Here is a 23028-nt window from a genome sequence, read left to right on the forward strand (position 1 = left end):
CAATTACTGCAAGCTCCTTCTTAGTCCACTCCAGCCACAACTGGTGCAGCTTCTGCTGATCCTGGTGTAGTTCCTTACCTACACTCTACTTGACATTCTTAATCTGAAGTGGGAATAAGAACAAGGTGTTTTCAAACTTTACTGTAGGAGGACCAGCCTATGAAGCAAATGGTACCAGTACAGAGTCTGCTAGACAGAAGTGTCAGACAGCTCTCCCATGGATATCAGATGATTGCAGTCAGAATACTTCAGAGGAAAAAGTTGTGTGGTTTGCCCTTTGGGGCAGGGTTGTCCCAAGGAGCTACTAGCACAGACTAAGGACCACCTACCAGGTCAATGGTATGCTGGATCTGAGAGAGGTTCTCCTGCAGGCTCTGATGAAACCGTCTCACTTTGCCCATGGACTGCAGGTAGGCACACTGGCAGAGTTCAGTGGACAGAGATCCCAGACACAAAGTACTTCTGCTGCTGTTCCACAGAAGTCACCTCAAACCTTTTCACAGAGGCTACTAATTTAGCTAAGGGAGAGAAGGATACACAATTTAGGCTTCCCTGCCAGTGCAGTCAGAAAGACCATGGCCATTTCAGAGCCCTCACTAACATCTGCCTTTTCCATTAGGAATACATCACCAGTATCTTCACCTTCATGTTCCTCTCTATCAGCTCCCTGGAAGGTAGGTGTTCCCCATCTAAGTGGCATTTGCCACTTGCTTGGGAGCCTCCCCCTACCTTACTACATTCCATTTCCAGAGTCATGTAGGTTGCCCAGAAGAGAGACTGGAGATTCAAGGAATTACAGTTACCATTATTGATGACCATTATCTACATTTGTTTCCACAGCAGAGTCTATGGGAATCATTCTGCTGGAAGCATGTATCCAAGTAATGTTTTAACAGCCCTTTAGTCAGAGTAATAGGATTGAGACCTAGATCATTGGCACATATGAGAAAACTCGTGCAAGGGGATTGCCCAAATAAGTCTCGAAGGCCAACCACTATGGTGAACTAGTGTCATCCAGTTATTTACCCAACCTAGTTCATCATCTGTTATGGAGAGGGAGTGAGCCACCACATCTGCTGATTTCTCCTGCACAGCTTCCGCTCTGCTCACAGCCCCAAGCCCCAGTCTGGAGACCATGACTGTGCTCATGCTGCTGGTTACTGCCGATTTTGCTGCCTCCATGGTTTGGTCCAGTACCTCAGTCACTCTGCTGTTCATGGCATCCCTGGTACCTGTCACCAACTCTTTGGCATCCAAAAGAACCTAGAAAAGGTCAAAGGTCATCACTTCACACTACTTCACATTCATGACTGTTTAACTTTAGTTCCCTCCTTGACAGGATAGAAACAGACGTGACACCTCAAAGGAGGCTTGCAGAGAGGACACCATGTCAGTGGCCTTCTGACCACTAAACTGGTCAGAAGGCCACAGTAGGGGTCAGAAGTGCACAGCCTCACTGGAGAGTCAGTCTACTCTAGTTAGCGGTCTCACTTTAGGCATCCAAGTTTGGAAGCTTTAGCACAAGGTTTAGCTAGCTACAGCAGTGAGGAAGTGGTCAGTTCCCAGTATACCCAGCGTGGAAACTCAAGGGACTGACAGCATTTAGCTAGAAGCTAAATAGAAGTGTTTGTCAGACCATGGCCCTCCCTTCCATCTAGGGCCTCAAAGATGGAGTTACCTTATCAGTCGGCTGATGAAGGATTGGCAGTTTCTCCTCCAGTTTATCCAGTCCTTTGCAGGCAAATTCATTTGCTGCTGCTACTGTAAAAGTTGACACTAAGAATTAAGTTTCCCAAATCTTGTTTAAAAACACTCTAGTAGCTGATAGTCCCTTCTGCTCTTTGATTTTTTGGTTCTGCAATATCCTTGCCATATGCCAAGGCACAAAGGCGCTTTCTCAAGTGTTAATGTAGTGTTTGCTTTAGCATATTGTGGGAAGTGTTTCCGAGTAGAGTGTCTCACTGAAGGAGATTTCCCCTTTCTCATGGACAAGCTTCATTTATAGGGTCATTAACCTACCCCAGGAAAAAACCTTAACTTGGCATCTCCTGGCATGTTATGGGAGCCTTTTACTATAACCCAGTGCCAATACCACATGTAATTAATCAGTGGAAACATCTCCAGACAAGAGACTCAGAGCATAAAGCAAGACCTCTGTTGTGACCTCATTCTTTCCCCAGACACAGCACTTGTTAATGCTGACTATTAGCAAGTGTTACTGAGGTTGTAATTGAGGTTTTGCATTGTACTATGAGGGAGATTATTGTGTAGTACATTTCCTTATCTGTCAAAGGCAGAAGGTAATTTACCCAACCTTAATCCTTTAAGACAGTTTGCTTACACAGTTTGTTTAATATAGAAAGTGTAGGAGGGTTCTAGAGGAATGAATGCTTCCCACCTTCCTCTGGCATGTGGGGATATGCAGGGAACCCAGCTGTTCCATCTTTAGGCTTTACCACCAGTGGTGTCTGAAAACCAAGAGCAAGGGGAAAACCATGCAGATGCTGCATCTAGTCTGTTGGGGCAGCCACAGCTCCTCAGAGTCCATGTGCAATTTTCAAAGGCTAGATATCTGCCAGTGCTGGGGAGCCCAGAGCTTCTCACCCAATAACCCTAGATTTCACTCCTGGGCTAAGCAGTGGTTCTCAGCATAGATTCTCACTTCACTTTCCTAAGGAGGAGGAGATACAGGGTGGCCACCTTCCATGATGGAAGCTGCTGACTGACATCCAATTGGATACAGAGCTACTTATGACTGACAGGTAGCAAGGATATTATGGGAAATTGCCCTTATTGTATTAAGTTTATATGCTATTGTGGGCCAAGATTGTACCCAACTTCTATAAGGGGCTATATTGAGAGTATGCCAGCCAAGTTGAGACTTCTGAGACAAGTGTTAAGGAGATTTCCTGGGGCAATCTCTAGGTGAAGTCAGTCACAGCTAGGGAATTTGCATTATGCAAAAATCCACCACTTTGGAGCTACACCTGTCTGCTGATTGACATTCTGTACCAGGTAACATCAGAAGCTCAAGCTTACAAATAGCTGCTCTGTTCCACCTTTGTTCTGGTTTGGGATCAGAAATGAACTTGTAGCCACAGAGAAACCTACTTGTGGTGTTTTGAGGACTAAAAAGCGACCAGAGCCCTATGATGGAGTAGAGCGTGACCTCTGATAACCTTTAGCATGTGTAGATTCTTGTGTAATGGTTTTTGCTCTAATGCAGTCCTTATTGAGGAAGGATTCTTACTGCTGCTAGGGTTACCAGTCATCTGGTTTTCAACTAGAACAGTCAAAAAGGTACCTTGGCACCCCTGGCCAGCACCACTAACCAGGTGGTTAGAGTCCAGCTGGGAGCACAGCAGGGCTAAGGCAGGCTCTCTGCCTGCCCTGGATCTGCATGGCTCTTGGTAGTGGCTGGCATGTCCCTGAGGCCCCTAGGCACAGCAAGCTGCCTCTGCCGCCCCCACCCCAATCACTGACTCTGCAGCTTTCATTGGCTAGCAACTACAGCCAATGGGAGCTGCTGAGCCAGGGCCTGCTGGTGCAGGCAGCACATGGAGCAGCCTAACCCTTCCTCTGCCTAGGGGCTGCAGGAACATGCTAGCCACTTTGGGGAGTCACTTGAATTAAATACCACCTAGAGCCTGCACCCCAAACTCCCTACCCTGAGCCCCCTCCTGTACCTACTCCCTCCCATAGCCTGCAACCTGCACCCCCTCCTGTATTCTAAACCCCTCAGCCCCACACCCTAGCCTGGAGCATCCTCCTGCACCCCATGCCCCTCATCCCTGGCCCTACCCTAGAACCCATCCGGAGTCTATGTCCTTCCTGCACCCCCACCCCAGGCCCCCTCCAATACCCAACCCCCTGCCTGGAGCCCTCTCCTGCACCCCAAACCCTCACCCCAGGCCCCATCCTAGAGCCCACACCCCCAGCTGAAGCCATCATCCTTTTCTACACCCCAACCCCTTGCCCCAGCCTGGTGAAAGTGAGCTAGGTTGAGGGAGAGCAAGGGGGAGGTCCACAGGGAAGGGGTATTCGTTTGGTTTTCTGTAATCCCAGGAACTGCTGCTCAGGAGGCAGTCGTTACCCATACCATTTTACAATGGAATTAATGAAGAGGCTGCACCAAGCCAGTGGTTGGCGTAGAATGTAGTAGGGCAGGGTCAAACTGTTTATGGGGTGGGGAAGAGGGGAATCAGAGTATTGATTGCAGGGGATTGTGAAAAGTGTGTATTCTGCATAAAGATTATCCCTTTGTCAAAAACCTGTTTTGTAGGGAGGCTGGAACTTTTGATTAAAGTTATCTTTTTTTAAGAAAAAGAAAGACAAGGTGTGATGAAATGAAGTCTATTGTAACTTTCTGGGGAGGAAAATACTTGATCTCTAGAAAAGAGCTGCCTAATATGGCCAACCCCATTCCCCATCCACATCTGTTACACTATGCCCTCCAATTGCTAGAGGACACTCCCCTGCAAGGCTAAAATAGAATCCAGGAGGCCAAATCCCAGCATTAGTATTGTCTGGACAATAGTTGTGTAGCTCCCTGGTAAAGTGTGCCACATTCCCCTCCAGCGGAGTTCTCAGAGCAGAACAGTTACTCCTCTAGCATACGTGGCAGGATTGTGGGCTGAAGGTTCAAACCCTGCTGATTTCCCCCTCCGTGGATTATCTGAATGATTGCCCACAGTAGAATTCCTTAGCCTTTGTGAATGGTTTGTCATCTGGTGACATTTCCTTGGGCAGTTTATACTAAAACCCAAGCTCAAGCATGTTTCAAGTTGCACTGCATTTAAGTTCATGGTCATCATGGCAAGAGTTGTTCGAGTGGCAAGGTACCCCTTGCCCGTAACCCATTAACCTAGGAATAGTTAGTAGGAAACACTCCAGGTTGACTCATATTTGGAGACAGTCTGTACATAAGGTTGAAGCCAGTTTTTACCAGCTAAAGCCAATCTTGGCAGTGCCTGTAATTCATATTCATTAGCCATTTTGGCTATGTTCCTCCCACTTTATGCTGTGCATGAGACATTGTCCCTGCAAAGTGAAGGCTTTTGTCACTAAACATCTTAAGGGTTATTTGTGTAATCAGACATCACCTACTATTACTGACACTTGTTGCACAGCTGTTTGGCAGTTACTTTTCAGCAGGGACCTGGGCTGGAGGTAAGAGTTACTCTCTGAATGTGGTAGGGGCTGATTTTCTTAGCAAGTACAAACTTGCTCTTGCTAAGAAGGATCAAACTTTTGTATAGTGGGGACAGGTCACCCATGGCAGTGAGAGTTTAGTTGTGCACATGGCTCCTTCCAATCACACATTCAGAGATTGTATATTGCACACATTCCTCCACAAATTTAAAGAGAATTGCATGTGTAGGTACAGACAGCAGTGAAGCCCAGTAATGGTAAGTCTCCATTAGAGAGGCATTGTTCAGATGCTGAAAGACTCAAACTGACCTGCCTGGAGTCACTCAGCTAGATGGAGGGGAGTGGCTTCCACCTAGGAGATGAGCCAGGATGAGGTTCTCATGTGGGATTTTACACAATGGAAGCCTATGTGATCACTTGGAGACCCACCCCCCACCATACATCTTTATGCCATGGATTACTCACTGAGGTTTAAGTTTAGTCAGAACTTTCTGTGCACAGCTGATTGTAGCTTCAGTCATAGTCTTCACTCCTTTAGCCGCCACATCACACAGAGATATGATGTGGGGATGGTGCTCTTTAGTGGAGGTGTAGGCCATGGAAACCAGATCACAGGCAGATCTGACCAAAGGCATGTTGGCCACCCTGCTCACTACATTCTGGCAAAGAGAAGTCACATCAAGACGAGATCTGCTGTAGAATGGAGAGAGGTCTGATGGTTTTCCCCCACGCTTAAACATTAGTCAAAGAATGAGAAATTCCCAGTCCTGTATAGACTGGAAGGTTAAGTGACTCTCCAGCCAATTATGGCTTTTGTATTTGATGCATTTAACTGGTCAGTAAGGGAATGTCCTTGTCTACAGCTGTGGGATTTGAATTTCTCAGAAATTCAGATGGAAATCACTGCTGTGGTCTAATTCTATCACCAGTTACTTCTCCCAGGTTTGGCAGCATTATTCATGACTAGGCAAGTTTTACAAGGCCCTAGACCCTTGGAGAGTCTGTGCTTATAGAGCCTGAAAGGTGCTATTGCACATTTGTCTGGTGTCAGTTAGTGGCCAGATAGCTGCAGGGTGGCATAAAACATGGTCTACCAACCTGCTGTGCATGTTCCCTGCTCTCTGGGGTGTCAGCAGCAGGAGTTTGGCTTTTGTTTTCAGATATTGTCTAGTCAGACCACTAGAGGAGAGAGAGAGAGAAAAAATATAGTTACAAGTCAGAGCTTTGCCCCTTCCCTAGGCAATAGTGGTGCATGGCTGTGAAAATGGAGCCCAGTATGAAGACAGTCTGCTCTTCTCTTCAGTTTGTGAGGGCTCAGTGGAGGGCACAAAAGCCCGATCTTCAAGTAAAATTCATCCATTTAGATTAAATACAAGTGCACCTACCCAAAAGTCTGGCTATCTTACAGTAATGCAAGTCACATTACTAGGCAATCAATATATTCCAGAAGTACTCAAGATCAGCTGCTGGAGGAACTAATCAGCCATAGAACCTTCAGCAGTCTTGACTTCTCCACCCTACTCTCCATTATCCATCCCCTTGCTAGCAGTTACGTGATTGAGAGTAGTTTGACTTCCCCTCCCTAGTTTCAGGGTTAAAAGCTCTACTGATATAAAAAGGAGGCAGCTGGTTTATCATGTGATTAGTAGCCCTAGTGAGCAAATCTATGGCACTCGGAGTGAGAAACTCTCAGGTGGAGCCCTAACCACTTGCAGGGTTTAGGCTAGTAAGTAACATTCACAGGACACTCCCACTAAGAGTTATGAGGGCACTAGAATCCAAGCTCAATAAGAGCTACTGTGCAAAGGTCAACAGCTCTTCCCTCACCACTAATTAGAGTTTCTAGAATTTGAGGCCCAAGTTGTTTTAGTCTGTCTTGCTACATCAGTGAAACATTGCCTGAAGCCACCTTCACACCTCAAGTGATATAGGAGGGTTTCCTTCTTATCTGAAGGTTTTAGTGGGTTATTTAGTGTTTATTAGATCAGGAAAACACTTACATTAGGAGTCCTAAACTGTGCAGTATCTCAATATAAGGGATCTGAGAAATACAAACCAAACAAGGCAATTTGGGGAGGTGAAAGCTACCCTTCTTAAGGCCTCCAACAAGTAGGCTTTGCCACTATTTACTTGAACAATAAAAAGCAACTCTATTTGAACAGAAATAAGAACATACCTTTTACAGTAAAGCAACCAGTTTAGAACAAAAAGTAACTTCCACAGCACTTCTAAACAACTTTGCCTCAGATTTAAAGAGCAAAAGAAAACCTCTTACCTAATAAATTAGAAATTCCCTCTACCCCCACAGGTTCAGCATCATAGAAGCTAGACCATCTTCTGCCTTTATGTATGGGCAAGTGATGTCATCATGGGAGGGGAATCAAAGGACTGACAGCTTGGGGCAGCAATGAGAATGAACCAGACTGTGCCTTGACCAATGAGGAATGGAATAAGGATGAGTATTTGGGAGGGAAAGAGAGAGATACAGACTTCAATTGAGTTGCAATTGTTCATTCACCTCATGCAATTCAAGCTGATTCTGGCCTTAAGGAAAAAGTAGACTAGTCTGTTCTATTGTTTTTAAGATTCAAATGAGCCAATGGATTTTAAAAATACACAGAGGGCTCACCTAACATGTTTATGGTAATTGCTTTTGAGTGGCAATGTTACAAGTAGCAAAGGCCTGGCTGAGTTAAGGCGCTTGCTCCTCATGATTGCTAATAAAACTTTTGCACTCCCCCCTCTCCCTCTTGTAGAATGCCACTTTTCCCATTTTTTTCTTAGAGCAGGTTTTAAATGTTGTTGGTATTATTGACTTGCCTCCAAGGTCATGCTGGTATTCTACTGATTAACTGTACTCAGATGGTGAGAACACATTTTTTTTTCCCAAAACCTTTAAGACATTACGTAGACTAGCTTTCTTGTGCATATTAATTTCATGATTGTAAGATCCAACCTCTCGGAACTTTCTGGAGCTGGAAATAAAAACTGTCCCATTTAGCAGGGGTAGATTCCCAGCTTTCCTGTGATGTGAGTGTGAGGGAAGAAAAGCTTCTATGAATACCTATATGTAATATTGGTATGAATATTGTAAGTGACCTGGTCAGTAAGGTAAAGTTACTGTGTAACAATGCTGGGTTATTGGAATTTCTGATATGACTTTATCTATCTAACTTAACAGCGGACAAAGAGGAAAGCAACACAATGCATGTAGACAAGACCACCCCTCCCACACACTAGAAAGACAATGGAGCAAGCTGCTAGATTCAAAGGTCCTCTCTCCCACAAGTTGCAGGCCTTGTTTCGCCAAAGTTAGAGCCGGGAGATTCAAAAAAAAATTTTTTTTTAATCCTTTCTTAGGGGCGGACACTTGTCAGAATCTGACTCCAGGGAGATAGGTGGACACAAGGAGGCAGTCTAAGCAGTAGGGCCTTCCCAGGTCTAGGAAACGATATGGCCTTAAGGAAAAAGTAGACTAGTCTGTTCTATTGTTTTTAAGATCTGTTTGGTCTGAAAGCTTTTGCTCTAAGCAAATAGTACTTTGCTCTCGGGAGGCTGCTTGGTCGTTGTTTTACCACTATCATTGCTCTCAAAATGAAAAGGAACAGAGCTGCAGGTACTGAACACAAGTCAGGCCTGCTGAGGCATATGCACTGGAACAATTTTTTATAGTAGGGGTGCTGAAAGCAGTTAAACGAAACTGTAAACCCTGTAAATGATAGAAACTGCTTCAAACCTGGGAGGGGGGCTACTGCACTCCCAGCATCCCTAGTTCCAGCACCTCTGTGCTAAGGTAATCACAGTTAGCACCTGGGAACTGCAATCCAAGGCTCAGTCTGAGAGTAGAACTACATGATCCTCAAGTGAGGTGACAGCTTGTGGCCTGGGAGGGGTGCACTTAAATATACCAAGAGAAGTTGAAGGTGCTATTGTAAATTACACATTTTAACCCTGAGGAGAGGGGAAGGGAAATCATAAAGTGCTGATCCTAAAACTTATCATTGGTCCAAGCCTGACTATTGCCTAGCCTAGGCCTTAGGTGAGCGTCATTGTTTATAGCAGTGGTTCTCAACCTTTTTGGGCTCAGGACCCACTTGTAGGTATTTATGGCTGGTCACAACCCAGTAAATAGTCTGGGGATGGAGGTTCTGGGATAGAGCCATCACTAGGCATTTTAGCACCCAGTGTGAGCAAGCATATTTGTGCCCCGTACCAGAGGCAGCACATGGGGGCACACAGGTTCATGTGTCCTCCCACTCCCCCCCCACCTCATTTTTGGGTTGTGCCCTCCCAACCTAGACAGAGTGGATGGCCAGCTGAGGTGAGTCGGGGGTGGAGGTGGCATGCCCTCCCTGAGCCCTCTGCACGCGTAGGGGTTACAACCTGGCTGGTATTTGACTGGCCTAGCCAAGGTTTTTCATTGATTTGCCAGTTGCCAGAAAAATAATTTAATCTGATGTGGGTTAGGGGGTTATGTGGCTCTAAGATTTCCATTATTATCACACTACACTGGGATCTCTAATGTTAAACGTTTCTGTGTCCAGCTAAAGATACTGCAGCATTTCCACTTCCGCAGTTTAGGCAATAGCAGATCAAAACTGTTGATAATACAACAGTTGTCTGCCCAACAACACACAAGCCCACTGTGCATGTGTGTGAGAGAGGGTTTGAGTCATGAGAGAGTGAAGAGATGTGCAGTGTTATCAAACTTATATGTGTTGTCTCTTGGCATACTATAAGTGGCTGTTGAAGGGGGGTTGTGGAGTTGCCTTACGGTTGGGGTTCTGGTTGCGACAGGCTTGCCTTGTGGGGAGTGGTGTCAGTTTTTTGCATTTCAAAGGTGGTAACCCTACACATGGGGCTGGCCCCACTGAGTCCCGTCGACCCCTGCCACACATGGCTGGCCCTAGTTGCCTGGCATTGCCGGCCCAAGCCACCCCTGCAGCTTTGCATCCTGGGCAGCTGCCCCACCCTGGTTATGACCCTGTCCTGGGGTGGTTTTGGTCAGATCCTGCCCCTCAGGGCTTAGCTGGGCTCCTGTTATCTTGATGGCTGGGCCTAACCTGAGTGGCGTTGGGATCCCAGAGGCTGCAGTGCCTAGAGCAGGGAGGCAAGCTTAGCCAGCCTTGTGGGACAGGAGCCACAGGAACTACCACATTACCCTTTGAAACATTCTGATGACCCAGTTTTGGGTCCTAACCCACTGGTTGAGAAGCACTGCTGTATAGGATGAGTGGGAGAGTCAGGAGAGAATCTCACTTTTGTAGAGAAAGAATATTTTTCTGACAGGCTGAGGTTTCTTTAAGATGCAACTGTTTGAAGCTGCTCAGAGACCCAGAGTGTGGATGTAGTCTTACTGGAGACAGCTGAGAGCCCAGTCCTTCAAATTGTTCCATGTGTCTAGCCCCATGTACCTGCACCAAGCTCCATTGACTTCAGTGGACCCCACAAAGGTGAAGGAATATGCCCAAGCAGAATAGTTCATAGGATCAAGGACTTAGTGGGCAGAGTACAGCAGTCTTCCTGCAATTAGACCTTCCTGGAAATTGCACCCTATCAAGCAACAGCTGGTAGTCAGCACAAGCTTGTCCTATGTGTACAGGGTAGGTAACTGGGATTGCCATTAAAAAGTCAGCATTTAACCAGTTACAAAGTATACACTTGAGAGGAGGGATGGTCTAAGTAGATAGGGTGTTAGTCTAGGGCTTGTGAGACCTGAGTTCAATTCCCTGCCCTAGACTTCTGTATGACTTTAGGCAAGTCCTGGCCCAGACCCTTGATGGTATTTAAGTGCCTCACTTCTATTGATATCAATGGAAATTAAAAGCCTGAGTATTTCTGAGGATCTGGGCCTTGGTTCCCCAAGCAGTATTTCCCTACTCCCCAGCAATGCCATGAGGCACTCAGATACTGTCCTGAGGAGGGCTAGGTGGATACTACAGATACTAGCTGTGTGTCTCCAGCAGCTATTGCTGGTAACTGCAGGTGTCACATGTGGTGAAAAAGTCACTTTCCTCCTAGGATCCTCTCCTCCTGCCTAGAACTGCAAACACATTCCATCTCCCATTGGTCAGGACAAACAACGCACCTGGCTTGTGTGTGCTCCCCATTTGCTGATGTCAGTAGCTATATATAAAGGGCAGAGTGAGGGGTGTATTGTATGGTGCTTGGATTGGTGAGTAGAGATTCAGGCAGGAAGAGAGGTGAGTAGGCTGGTTTTTAAGTATTAGACTTGTTTAAACCCTGATGGTTCTGTTATTTAATACAGTATAGTCAGTTGTTTCTCCTTGTTACACCAAGATGGGGAGAAGAGGAGTAATTGGTTTTAAGCAGAGGGGTGATTTTTTTTTTTCTATTGCCTATCTCTAAAAGAGCTATTATTCTGCTTTAATGCCCTTAAATCTAAAGGTATTCATAAGTGCTTGCTGATTATAGTTTTTGGTCTCCATAGGAGGCAGAATTCTGGAAAGAAGCTGCAGGGTGGGTTAGTCTAACAGCAGGACTGACTGTTTATATTTGGGGTGGGAGTAATAAAAGGCTGGAGTATGGAGGTCTCTTTTCTGACCTGCTACTGTTCTCTCCTCTCCACCTGAGTAAGAAACAAAGTGGATTTTCACTGCAACCAGAGCCTTTGATTAGGAAGAAGCTGGCAAAAAATGCTAATTATCTGGAGGTGGGAGTTGAATACAATGAAACCTGTGCTGAAAGTTTCAGAGTAGCAGCCATGTTAGTCTGTATCAGCAAAAAGAACAGGTGTACTTGTAGCACCTTATGCTCAAGCAAATTTGTTAGACTAAGCTGTGGTGAAGATTCTTCATTAAGATACTACCTGCCTCTTATAATGTCTAGGTATTATAATATGAGGTCTTAATAAGGTCCACACCAGGTGCTTAAAAAAAATCTTGACACTTGTAAAATAAACGATGTCTCACTTTTAGTTTTTATTGCTATTTTGGGGTTTTGAACCTTCAGAGTTCAGGCCTTCCCTTCACAGCAGTCAGAGCTAGAGACACTTCTAACACACATTTAGAATGTCAATTGCATGATATGGGGCTGGAATTTGGAGGGGGTGGGGGGGGAACAGGCAACAAGTGAAGGGAACAGTAGAGTCTCTTAAAACAACCTAGACCTGGTCTAGAAAGTGGACAGGCCAAAGCATCTGTGCCCCCCACCCAAGAAGAATCCCACCAAAATACCAACTGTCATCTGCTTGTGTGGCATAGGCAGGGCCTTATGTTACCATGGGATCTACCAGCACATGGACTGTGTTCCAGAATTGAAACTTTAATCTGAAAACTTCTATGTCTGGGTCTCATGTCTGTGACGGAAAACCCTCTGAACTACTGACATCTGTGGACATCCAGAAACAAGTGTAATTGGTGTGCTGCTGTCAATTGAGTGTCTAGTTATCAGTATTCAGAGTTCTGTTACCCTTGTGAATATCACGGAAATGATTTTTCCCATAGCAACAGGCTGGGGATCCTACCTCACCACTTACCAAAACATCTAGCTTTGTCAATAATGCCCCCTTTCTAGGTTCATTTTTGGCTAATGAAGCATTATACTGAAAGTCAAACTTATGGTGAGAGGAGGAAATATGCCATGTAAACAAAACCTGAGCCCTTGTGGTGATACAAGGGGACTGATTCTTATTTTAAAATTTAAAAATAAAAGACTTTGAGATTTTTTTTTAAGCTGCCCAGACTCTGGGACCCCCTGCAGAAATGGGCACTGGGGGTGAGCTTGCACAGGCTTGCTAAGCTCTAGCCATGGCTTTCATGGAACAAATGGGGGGAGGGGCAGCTGTGTAACTTGTTTCCCCTCTTCTCCCCCCACCCCCTCTCCAGCTCACATGGCTTTGCCTGAGGGGTAGATGTGCTCATTTATCACATGGTAACACTTTGGGGTAGGGCTTTAGGGAAATAGCTGGGGCCTGCATCCTGGGGAACAAGGTGTGACTTGCTGTGTATGCCAGCAGGCGGTGACTGTCAGTGGAGATGTGCTATGGGGATCACATCGCACCAGGCCTCAAACCCCAGCACAGGGTGCCAGGAGCCTTGAGCTGCCAGTCAGCTTGCGCCAGCTAGATCCCGTAAGGGCAGATGGGATCAGGAGTGTGAGGGGAAAGATTAAAATGCCAATGAAGGGGAGACCGTCACCAAGAGCAGCAGACCCTGGGGCGGGGGTGGGTCAGTGGTGCATGGGCCCTTGTGCATGAGCTGGGCCCTGTAAAGCCTGATGAGCTGCAGTAGTGAGATCCTGCCTGCAATGTGAGTAGGCCTGGCTGGGCTTTGCTTTCCCCAGAGCTGGGCCAGCTTCCCAGGTCTCAAGGGAAATCTGATCCTTTGGGATGAAGGAGAACTTTGCTGAACAAAGCTGGATCTTGGTGCCTCTGGAACATTTTGGGGGGCGGGGTTGGAGGGGGAGGGGGAATGAAGGTGCAGTTGTACTTCTGCTCTGAGAGCATGAGGCTTGATCGGAGATGGTGGCTGTGGTCTCTGGCGGGAGACCTTGAGTATAGACTAGAAAACAGTCCGAACGAAAGCTATTTGGCCCAGTGATCCTGAGCAGGTTGCAGACTCTAGCACTGCTTGGCTGCCGTCCCTCTGAATGCCTGGATTATTCCTCTGCTCTCACAGTGGGGCTGTCTTGCAGCGTCCCTTTGTAGCAGCACCCTATTGCCTTCGATGCATGTTGCAATTCTTGAGTTGTACTCACTCTGTTGGAGGTTATAACTTCTACAAGTCCTGACTGAACTGCTTGATTGTTCTTGCCTTTCAGTTGCATCTAACTAGAAGATGTCTGATGAGAACCAAACAACTGCTCCTGCTCCTGCGCCAGACAGCAAGGAGCAGCAGGTAACTGCTCCGCAGCATGTGTAAGATCCTGATCTGTGCTGCTACCAACCAACAGAGGCAGCTTAATCCTTCACCAGTGTCTAGGCATGCAGTTGTAGTGCCTCTGTTGTAGTGACACAGAGGTCTTTTTCCTTAGTCCTGAACCAGCACCTAATGTTCTTGAGTGGGAATGGTCTGTTACCACTGGTGTTCTCCGCTTACCACAGTGAACACACACTAGGTTATACCTCTTAAGTGGACCTCCCTGGGTCTGATTCTCCACTAAAGTGCTGCAGCATTATGCTGGTGGGTGAGTGGAGAATAGGCTGGCTTTTTGAGCCAAAACTTGGCAAGTGCCCCTATTAATCTAAATTCCCTCTGATATCTTTACCAAAGTGATGGGTGCTATAACTTTTTTGTTTTTGTGCTACATGCAAGTGGCTTGTGGAGAGCCTATAAGAAAGCTTTTGGGCTCAATCTCAGCCATTGCCAGCCCTAGGTAAAATGACAAGCCTCAGTGAGACCCCCTGGCTTGCTAGCCATCAGAGAGCTAGTTCTTACTAATTGGCTCTAAATCTGCCACCCATGCTTGACATTCCCATGCCACTTGCCTTCTCTGCCCTGGCTTGGGAACTAATCTCCTGGCCATCCTCTGGAACAGGCTCCTGGAGTATGCTGTGGTATAATCTGTCAATGACATACTTGACAAATTCAGGCCACTGCAGGTGAACATCTAGACCAGGGATCAGCAACCACTGACATGCAGCCCACCAGGGTAAGCTGATGGACCAGGCTGGCTTGTTTACCTGCTGTGTCTGCAGGTTTGGCTGACAGACATTTGCTGCTGCAGGCCAATGGAGGCTGCGGGAAGCAGTACAGGCTGAGGGATGTGCTGGCTCTGGCTTCACACAGCCCCCTGTTACCTGGAGTGGCAAACCATGGCCAGTGGGAGTTGCAATCAGCCAAACCTGTGGATGTGGCAGGTAAACAAACTGGCCCAGCCTGCCAGGGGACTTACCCTGGTGGGCTGCATGCCAAAGGTTGCCACTCCCTGATATAGACAACTCCTCTGAGCTGTCCCTGGCCTGAAGGAAGCATGTCATGAAAGCTTATGTTGGGGTATACATAAAGCCCAGTTACTAGTTTTCTGAGCTACCCTGAACTCCCTGCTAAAGAGGGAGGTCCAGGGCTGACCTGTCAAACTGCTGAAGGGCAAGTGATGTGTACGTTGATATGAATTTCTAGCAGTGTCGCTTACAACACCCCTCTGTGCCTCAAAACTAGAAGGAGGAAGAGGAACTTGCTTAAGGCAGGAACTTATGTGGTATGTGTCTAAAAATCTGATTTGGGAGGAGGGGAATACCTGGAGAGTTGCCTAACTTCTGCTGGAGGGGAGGAGGCAAGTGGGGCAATTTGCCCCAGGACCTGGGCCCCATGAGAGTTTTTGGGGGCCCTTGGAGCCTCTTTCGCTCTGGGTCTTTGGCTGCAATTTGGTGGCAGGGGGTCCTTCCGCTCCGGGACCTGCCAATGACGTGCTGGGTCTTTGGCCGAAGACTCCAGGCCCCCTGAATCCTCTGGGCAGCCCTGCTGGAAGAACAGTTTTAAGGCAGGAGATCTGTGGCAACAAAACTGTTATGTAGTGAGGGTTATAAAAGAGGACTGATTCTGGTATGAACTGTCACTTCATTTACATGACTGTTCTTCTGCCTTATTAGACCACAGTAAGTAAAGTGGCTGGTCTGCCCTTGTTCAAGTCTACTTATGACATGGTATTGTCTACCCTGACTTCTGCCAAAGAAACCCAGCCATCAATCAAATCTGTGTGTGAGGCAGCAGAGGAAGTGACTGCCATGGCTGGTGAAGCTGTCACTAGTGCACAGCTGGCTGTAACTGATCTAGAGCCTCAAAGTGAGTAAGCCATGGGCTGGCAATGGCCTTCCCTTTCCTATAGCATAGGAAAAGCAAGTGGGTGCTTGGTGTTTGATGGGTAGCTTCTCTGTGGGAGGAGGGAAGCACCTCATAGCTCCAGTTCTGAAGAGTTCTGGACTTCAGTGCTATTTGGGAGGAATTGCTTTACAAGTGAGCAATAACACTGTAATAACTGTTGCGCTAGCAGCTTCTGAAAGGCTTGAACAGGTCCCTGCTCTGGCCAGACCATATTTGAAATAGACTATGCCCATACTAAAGAGGGGATGCTGTGAAAAGAAGTGATGGTGACCATCACTTGCCCATCTTAGTTCAAAACATGCATGCTTCCAGTTTGTTCTGGGAGGGTGTCTCTACAGAACTTAGAAGCTGGCTGTCAGCCTCAAAAGAGCAGAAGGCTAAAACCACAGCAGACTGAAAGAGGGGTTCTAGGTGCATCAAGCCTGTAGAGTAAGACCACCCTCTCCTCTTCTCCCCCTGCCCTCCCCCAAGATCATTCATGCAACTCCAGGGGGCAAGGAGACTATTGCTCTCTTGCCTCCAGTGCTGAGAAAGTTGTATAGCACACTGAACGCCATAACTAGGTGACTAAATCTGATGTGGACAGGAAGGGGACGCCACTGTTCAGAGCAGTAGGCAACATAGATAGCTTTTTGCAGCAGTATATTAGGAAGACTGAAGGGGAGGTCAGAATCCAGTTGTGTAGAAAGTTGGTTGCTGAGGGGTGGGGGGTTCACTCACATCCACATCTGGGCCTGTCTTTCAAAAGTGCTGAACACTGGGCAGCTCCCACTGAGAATAATAAGAGCTGCTGGGTGCAGAGTCTTCCCAAACATCTGGTCCTAGATGCAGATCTTGAGCAAACCTTTCTCTGAGCCTTTGCACTGGCATAGGCAGCTCTGGCTTCAGGCATCCCCTGTTACAAGGGACAATTCCTCAGCTGTTCATCTGTCCTCACAGACAGGGTTCTCAGGACAGCAAATGCTCCTAGTAGCATATAAAGATACACTGCCAAGATCACTAGGCAGCTCAGGTGTCAAATGATCTTGCCAAAGGAGGAAAATGCTCCCCCTTCTCTGGAGATGGCTCCTGAAACCTCAGCTTATCCAGCTGCTCAAGGCATAAAGAACATTACCCCTCTTGGGTTCCCATATTCATAGCTGCTCCCCACACATCTTCCATTGACTTCAAAGGCAGTTCTTTGCAGACTATCTGATGCACCTACCCATTAAATATTGGGATTTCTACCACTCTCTAAAGACAATAGAGCAGCAGCATTAAGCTGGGTAAGGGCAACACCTTATATGGAGGGGGAAATATTACCTGAAATAACACTGTCCTGGGAGGCTCTTGACCTAACTGTCCATTTATGACTAGTGTCTTGGACTTGCCATGGGTGCTAATGGCACTCAATTTCTGTTCTGTGGGAAACTGGTTTCTTTCATTCCAATATGGAAGCATCATTGCATGAAAAGTCAATTGTTTCTCAGGAAATTCTCAAATATTGAAATGACCTTTTTAGAGACTAAATGAAGCATGCTGATGTTTTGACTATTACAGCAGGTTTTAGATTATAAAATTTGCTGTAAGTGAATCATCCTTATCAAAACATGGTGGCTTTCTTAACTCAACAATCTGTTCTGCAAAACACTCTGATTTGTGTTTGAATGGCATTTCCTGAGGGGAATTTCCATTGAAAACTCTGACCAGCTCTATTCAAACAGCCTAGTCTAATGCCAACTGAGTAAAAGCATGCTTCTCCAATGTATGAAACGACTGATTTTTCTAGCATATGTCTGCACATACCCTCTGTAAACCTGGAGACTACATGCTTCATATCTTGTCTCTAGTTGCAATTGTAAATGAAGGTGGTTGCAAGGGCCTGGAGAAACTGGAGGAGAAGCTGCCAGTCCAAGAGCCAGCAGATAAGGTAATTACCTCTCATGGGTGGAAAGGTCTGGTGTGGATGTTCTAGAGAGCTAGTTCAGAGCTGCCCCTGAGTCTTCAGGCTACTTGTAATTCTCGGCGAACAATCAAATACTGTCTGCCTAGAATAAAGTATTAGGCTCTTCTCACAAGAAGGCTTCCTCTTATCACACTGCCCTTTCAGATGCTAGTTGGAACTGGACAAATTCATAATTAGCAAACTTTAGTTCTGACTGTCTGAATTTGCCACAAAGTGATCCTTGATCATGTCAAAGTTAGACTCAGGACTCACAGTTTGTCAGACCACTCTGTTTTATTAGCACAGCGCTCTGCTAATACACCCAGATAATGTGAGCCCCATACAAGACACAAATTATCTTATTTATACAGATAAAAGGGGGGGGGAGCATTTAGCAAGATAACAAAGGAAGCAGAATCTGATAAGTTTACCTGGGCTAGCCATGCATATCTTATTTCCTTACTTAACTATTACCGATCTTCTGTTAACGTTTTGCCATTAGCACCCTTGTTTATGCCTAATGTTTCTTTTCCTGGCACCTGTATTTCAACATTTCTTATTTCTGCTTAAAGGTACATACATTTCTTTAATCCATTCTTACTTTTACAATATAATTCTTTCACAATCATCTTACTTGAAATAACATGGATGTTATCTTACCTACCTTGAAGTTGGCCAGCAAAGACTCATGCCCTCTCCTGCTGTTTTGATAGATGAAGACCTGAGGCTTTTCTCAAGACTTTTTTTTTTTTTTTTTTTTACCTTTATATCAAACAGTCTGGTCTTAGTTTAGCTGGGAAATCTGTTAGATGGGGAAGGGGAGATCAATACTTCAAAGTGGCTGGTCATGCAAAACATTCAGAGTTGAATAGACTTCCTCTAAAAAAGAAACAGCTCTCCCTCTCAACTGCACAACTTCAGGTCTCATGACCCTTGCAGTGATTCACTAACTTTTTAGGCCAGATAAGACTTGAATGTCTTTAAATACTTTTTTTTTTTTTCTTCTGAAACTCCTCAGTCCTCTTAGGCATCCTAAAGCAGCCAAAAAGGGCACAAGCCCACCTTGGTCTCTGCTGGACACTTCTTAGCTTTAGTTCATGTGAAGTACTCAATATGTAAGCTGTCATGGTTATGCATAGGTCAGACTGAATATTATCCCTGATAAGTGTACGATGTAATTGATCCTCAGAGCCTGAAGCTATAAAGCTTAATGTGACATTTGCTCAGAGCAAATATTCAATAGCTGCTGTTTCTATAAATATTCCTGCCACTAAAATCCTCTGGGAATATAGGGGGGAGCAAAGAGTTAAATCTACTAATGTTCTCCTGACTGCTCATGAAAGTTCCTCCCAGTTTGATTTCACGTCCCATTGAGTCAGTCACTTACATGCTTGTCTAACCCAACCACAATCCCTAGTAATACTTGTTCCCACTCATTCTGGTGCCCAGACTCCATCTCCCATCCAGCTATAAAACTCTGGAGATGTTGGTACAGTCTCCTTAAGGTCAGGCCCCTGTAGTACAGCACTGGAATAGGTGGAAACAAGCGTTATACAAATTTGTTTTGTGTTTTTTGCTAGGATCTCTTGGACACCAAAGAGCTGGTGTCGTCCAAAGAGGTGGATGCTGTGAGCAGCAGCATGACCAAGGTGGTAGATGTAACCAAGGAGACTCTTCAGAGCAGCATAGAGGCTGTGAAATCAATGGTGACCAGTGGCATGAGCACAGTCATGGGCTCCACAGTGGGTAAAATGACTATGAGTGGAGTGGAAGCTGTGCTGGAGAAATCTGAGGATCTGGTGGATCACTACCTCCCCATCACAGATGAGGAACTAGGTCTGAGAATGCATGCTTGACCCTTAACTACAAATAGTACATGTCTGTCTCTCTATTAAATAGCTTTCCTACAAAGAGTGAGAACATGAGGCTGGGAAGGTGTGATATTTAAGTATTAATGCAGCAGGCTTGCTGAAGGCCTAGCCATTCTGTTACCTGCACCAGCAGTCTGTCTAAATCAGGTTAGCTGCCAAACAGCTAGGTCCTACGAGGCTAGTGAGGGATTTAACCTGGACTCTGGCATAGTCACTCTTGCACAGATATCTTCCACCCTATGGGGTGGGTACCTACCCTAATCTTCAGGGGGCAGGGAAAGAGGCCCTATATGGTGCACCTGTTTCAAGGTATTCTTGGAGAGAGGAGGCCAAACTTTTTGAAGTGGGCACAACTTGCAAAGCCAAGGCTTGGTACAAATGACTCGGGATCTGTCCCTGAGGAAAAGAGCATGTTTTTGGAGATAGCAGGTGGAACAAGGCTAAAGGGTCATATTCTTGAGGGCTCTGAGCACCCTCAAGTCTCTTCAGGAAGAAGGTTTAAATGGAGCCAGTGCACACCCTCAATGCTAAATCTGTAGCAGGAAGCAATGTTGGAGGGATGGAGAATGTTCTAGGTAGAAGCCCTGGAGTGAAGCAAAATAACTTCAAGGATAATATGGCTTTCTAGACCCAAAATGTCTCCTGGTGCCTAAAAGTAAGGGACTGATTCTTCACCATAGTTACCAACAATAGTTGTCACATGACAGTAGTAAAGCTACCATTGTCTTGTTCCCACTGGGTGAAGCTGAAAGCTTCACAATATTCAAGATGTACACACAGCTAGAGAAAATAGCCGTGACAAATAGCTAAGTGACTGGACACAACTAGGAGAACTACCTAGGGAAACTTGCTAAAAGTCTTCCTCTCACAGGAATCTGGTGTGCATCTTGAGTTAAAAACAGACAAATGAGGTGACAAGTGGGAGGGTAATTCAGACCTCTGTTCTGGATGCCTACATCTGAATTCTTATTGCTGCACAAATAACATATTGCAGAATGCAAATGTACACTTGGAAAAGTCCTTGGGTATGTCTACATTGGATAAGGCGCACAGCATGGCTGTGGTTGCCCTGGGTAAGCTGACTCCGGCTACAAATTGCTGTGTAGCTCTCTGGGCTCAGGCCAGAGATTGCAAGTGAGGAGGGTCCCAGAATCCAGCCCAAGCCTGAATGTCTACACCATAATAAAACAGCCCCATGAGCCATTGTCAACTGATATAGGCCAGCAGCAGGTGTTTGTTTGCTGTGTAGATAAGACCCAAAGAGTGTGACACAGACTGAGCAGACCAGAAAGCCTGCAGTGGGGAAGGGGGTGGGGGTGAACATCCTTTCATTGAGTAAAGGACTGGAAGACTCATGCTTGGATTGACACATCTGTTCTTCCTGGGTTGCTTTTAATCTTTTGCATTCCTCTATATTGAATGTGAGGCCTTGGCTAGAGTAGGTGGCTCATGTTGACCCCATGCCCTTCATCCAAAAAGTGACTGACCTTGTTCTCATTCCTTACAGCAAGCTTAGCTGAATCTGTGGAGGGAGCTGAAGAGTCTGCTGTCCAGGGCTACTTTGTGCGGCTGGGCTCCTTGTCAGCTCAGCTCCGCCAACGTGCCTACCAGCATTCTTTGGGCAAAGTGAGACAGGCCAAGCAGGGCATGCAGGAGACCTTCCTACAGTTTCATGAAGTCCTTGACCTGGTAGGAACTCTGTTCCCTCATTTTCTTAAGTATCCTGTCCTAATGCTATTTTTGTAGAAAATAGTCTTATTGGTTTCTGTGGCCTCATTCTCAATCCGGAGAATAGCTGTATTGTCCCAGCAGTGCTGCTGTGTCCAGCAGTGTCTTTATGCTGGTGTTGCCATCTTTATAAGTGGCTCAGTGAGGCATAAAATATACAAGCTCTTGTAGTAGAGATTCATCCTTTGCTCTCTGCTGATTCTGTCCCCTTCTAGATTAACTCTATCAGGCAGAATGTTGATCAGAAGCTTCAGGATGGCCAGCAGAAGCTGCACCAGATGTGGCTTGACTGGAGCAGCAAGCAGCCAGAAGGAAGTAGTGATGCAGTCTCTACAGAGCCAAAGGTATTGGGCTACTGGAAAGCGGTTCTGAACTGGGACATCTGGGCAGAGAAAACACATTGTTCACTTCAACGTGTCTTCTAAACTTGTTAACTTGCTTCTTTACAGCAGGTGGAGTCTCATACTCTGGCCATGTCTCAGAGCATCACTCAGCAGCTGCAGGACACCTGTCAGACCCTGAAGACCAGCATCCAGGGCCTCCCTTCCAGCCTACAGGAAAAGGTGCAGCAGGTTCTCAAGAACTTAGAAGACCTCCACAATTCCTTCTTTGCTGCCAAGTCCTTCCAGGACCTACCAAGCATCACCCAGAGCCAGGAGAAGATAACCAAAGCCCAGGAGTACATAGATGAGCTGCTTGAGTATGTAGAGCACAACACTCCTTTCTCTTGGCTGGTGGGACCCTTCACCCCATCTGGCAGAGCCTATGTAACACCACAGGAGGAGCCTGAGAAAGAAGTGGTGGCTCAGAAGGCAGACTAGGGACCATATTATAGCTGTACCTAGCAAGGTCTTTGGAAAGTGCCTAATGTACAAAGGGGTAGAATTTTTGTGGGAGGAGTGAGGACTAACTTCTCTGGCCAGCACTAATCACACCTTGAACCCAGCTGACTGTTGGCAGGTGAATGCCTTGAAGCTAATAAAGTAACTAAACTTATTAACCAATGGCTCTTTTCCCAGGAATACCTTAGACCCAAGAACAGTCTTATAGCAATAGACCTTCAAGCCTGTTAAAGTAAGTAGGCTTTACACTGAATAGCTTCCTCTAATCCCCCTAGAGACCATGTATGGTGCAGAATCTCTAACAAAAAATAAAAAAGCATTGTGTTTAAATGCTGTCAGTCTTTGACTACTGTCTCTAATTCACTTCTCTCTATGGTTGAGAGCATTTAATTGAAACAACATCTTGTGCCCTCTGAGCTGGGCTCTCCCCACTAAACCATCTTGCCTGACTACTCCTACATTCCTGGCCCCAGCAGCTTCAGATAGAGGGGAAGGGGAAAACAACCAACATGTATGTTTGGGGTTTTGGGGTGGGGTATATTCTCTCCACATACTACACAATAACAAAACTAGGATTCAGGCAATAGTTAGTTCTGTCCCAATAGCAGTTTTAAAAGCCTATACTCTAAAACCTCCAGCACTCTTTTTAGAACTGTACAGGGTGCTTATGCTGAGACCTGCAGAGCTTCCTTCTACCTGTGCCAGGTCCTGAGATACTAGTCTCTGGC

General features: G+C 46.2%; 1 protein-coding gene across 1 annotated transcript; it reads left to right on the top strand.

Annotated features, from left to right (window-relative positions):
- Positions 1-13949: 13949 nt before the first annotated feature.
- Positions 13950-22279, top strand: LOC116832528 (perilipin-3-like). Its single transcript, XM_032793317.1, has 7 exons — positions 13950-14009; positions 15704-15896; positions 17765-17844; positions 19440-19695; positions 21238-21419; positions 21674-21802; positions 21908-22279. Exons 1-7 carry the CDS (start codon positions 13950-13952, stop codon positions 22277-22279), a joined length of 1272 nt encoding a protein of 423 aa, XP_032649208.1.
- Positions 22280-23028: the final 749 nt, after the last annotated feature.

The sequence above is a fragment of the Chelonoidis abingdonii genome, chromosome 14, assembly GCF_003597395.2.
Source record: "Chelonoidis abingdonii isolate Lonesome George chromosome 14, CheloAbing_2.0, whole genome shotgun sequence".
NCBI lineage: Eukaryota > Metazoa > Chordata > Testudines > Testudinidae > Chelonoidis > Chelonoidis abingdonii.

Bases quoted from the DNA above. Each gene is read 5' to 3' on its own strand.
- LOC116832528 (XM_032793317.1), top strand. From the start codon at position 13,950: ATGTCTGATGAGAACCAAACAACTGCTCCTGCTCCTGCGCCAGACAGC. The intron at 19,696-21,237 runs GTCTGAGAATGC...CATTCCTTACAG, and splicing joins CATCACAGATGAGGAACTAG to CAAGCTTAGCTGAATCTGTG. The intron at 21,420-21,673 runs GTAGGAACTCTG...GTCCCCTTCTAG, and splicing joins TTCATGAAGTCCTTGACCTG to ATTAACTCTATCAGGCAGAA.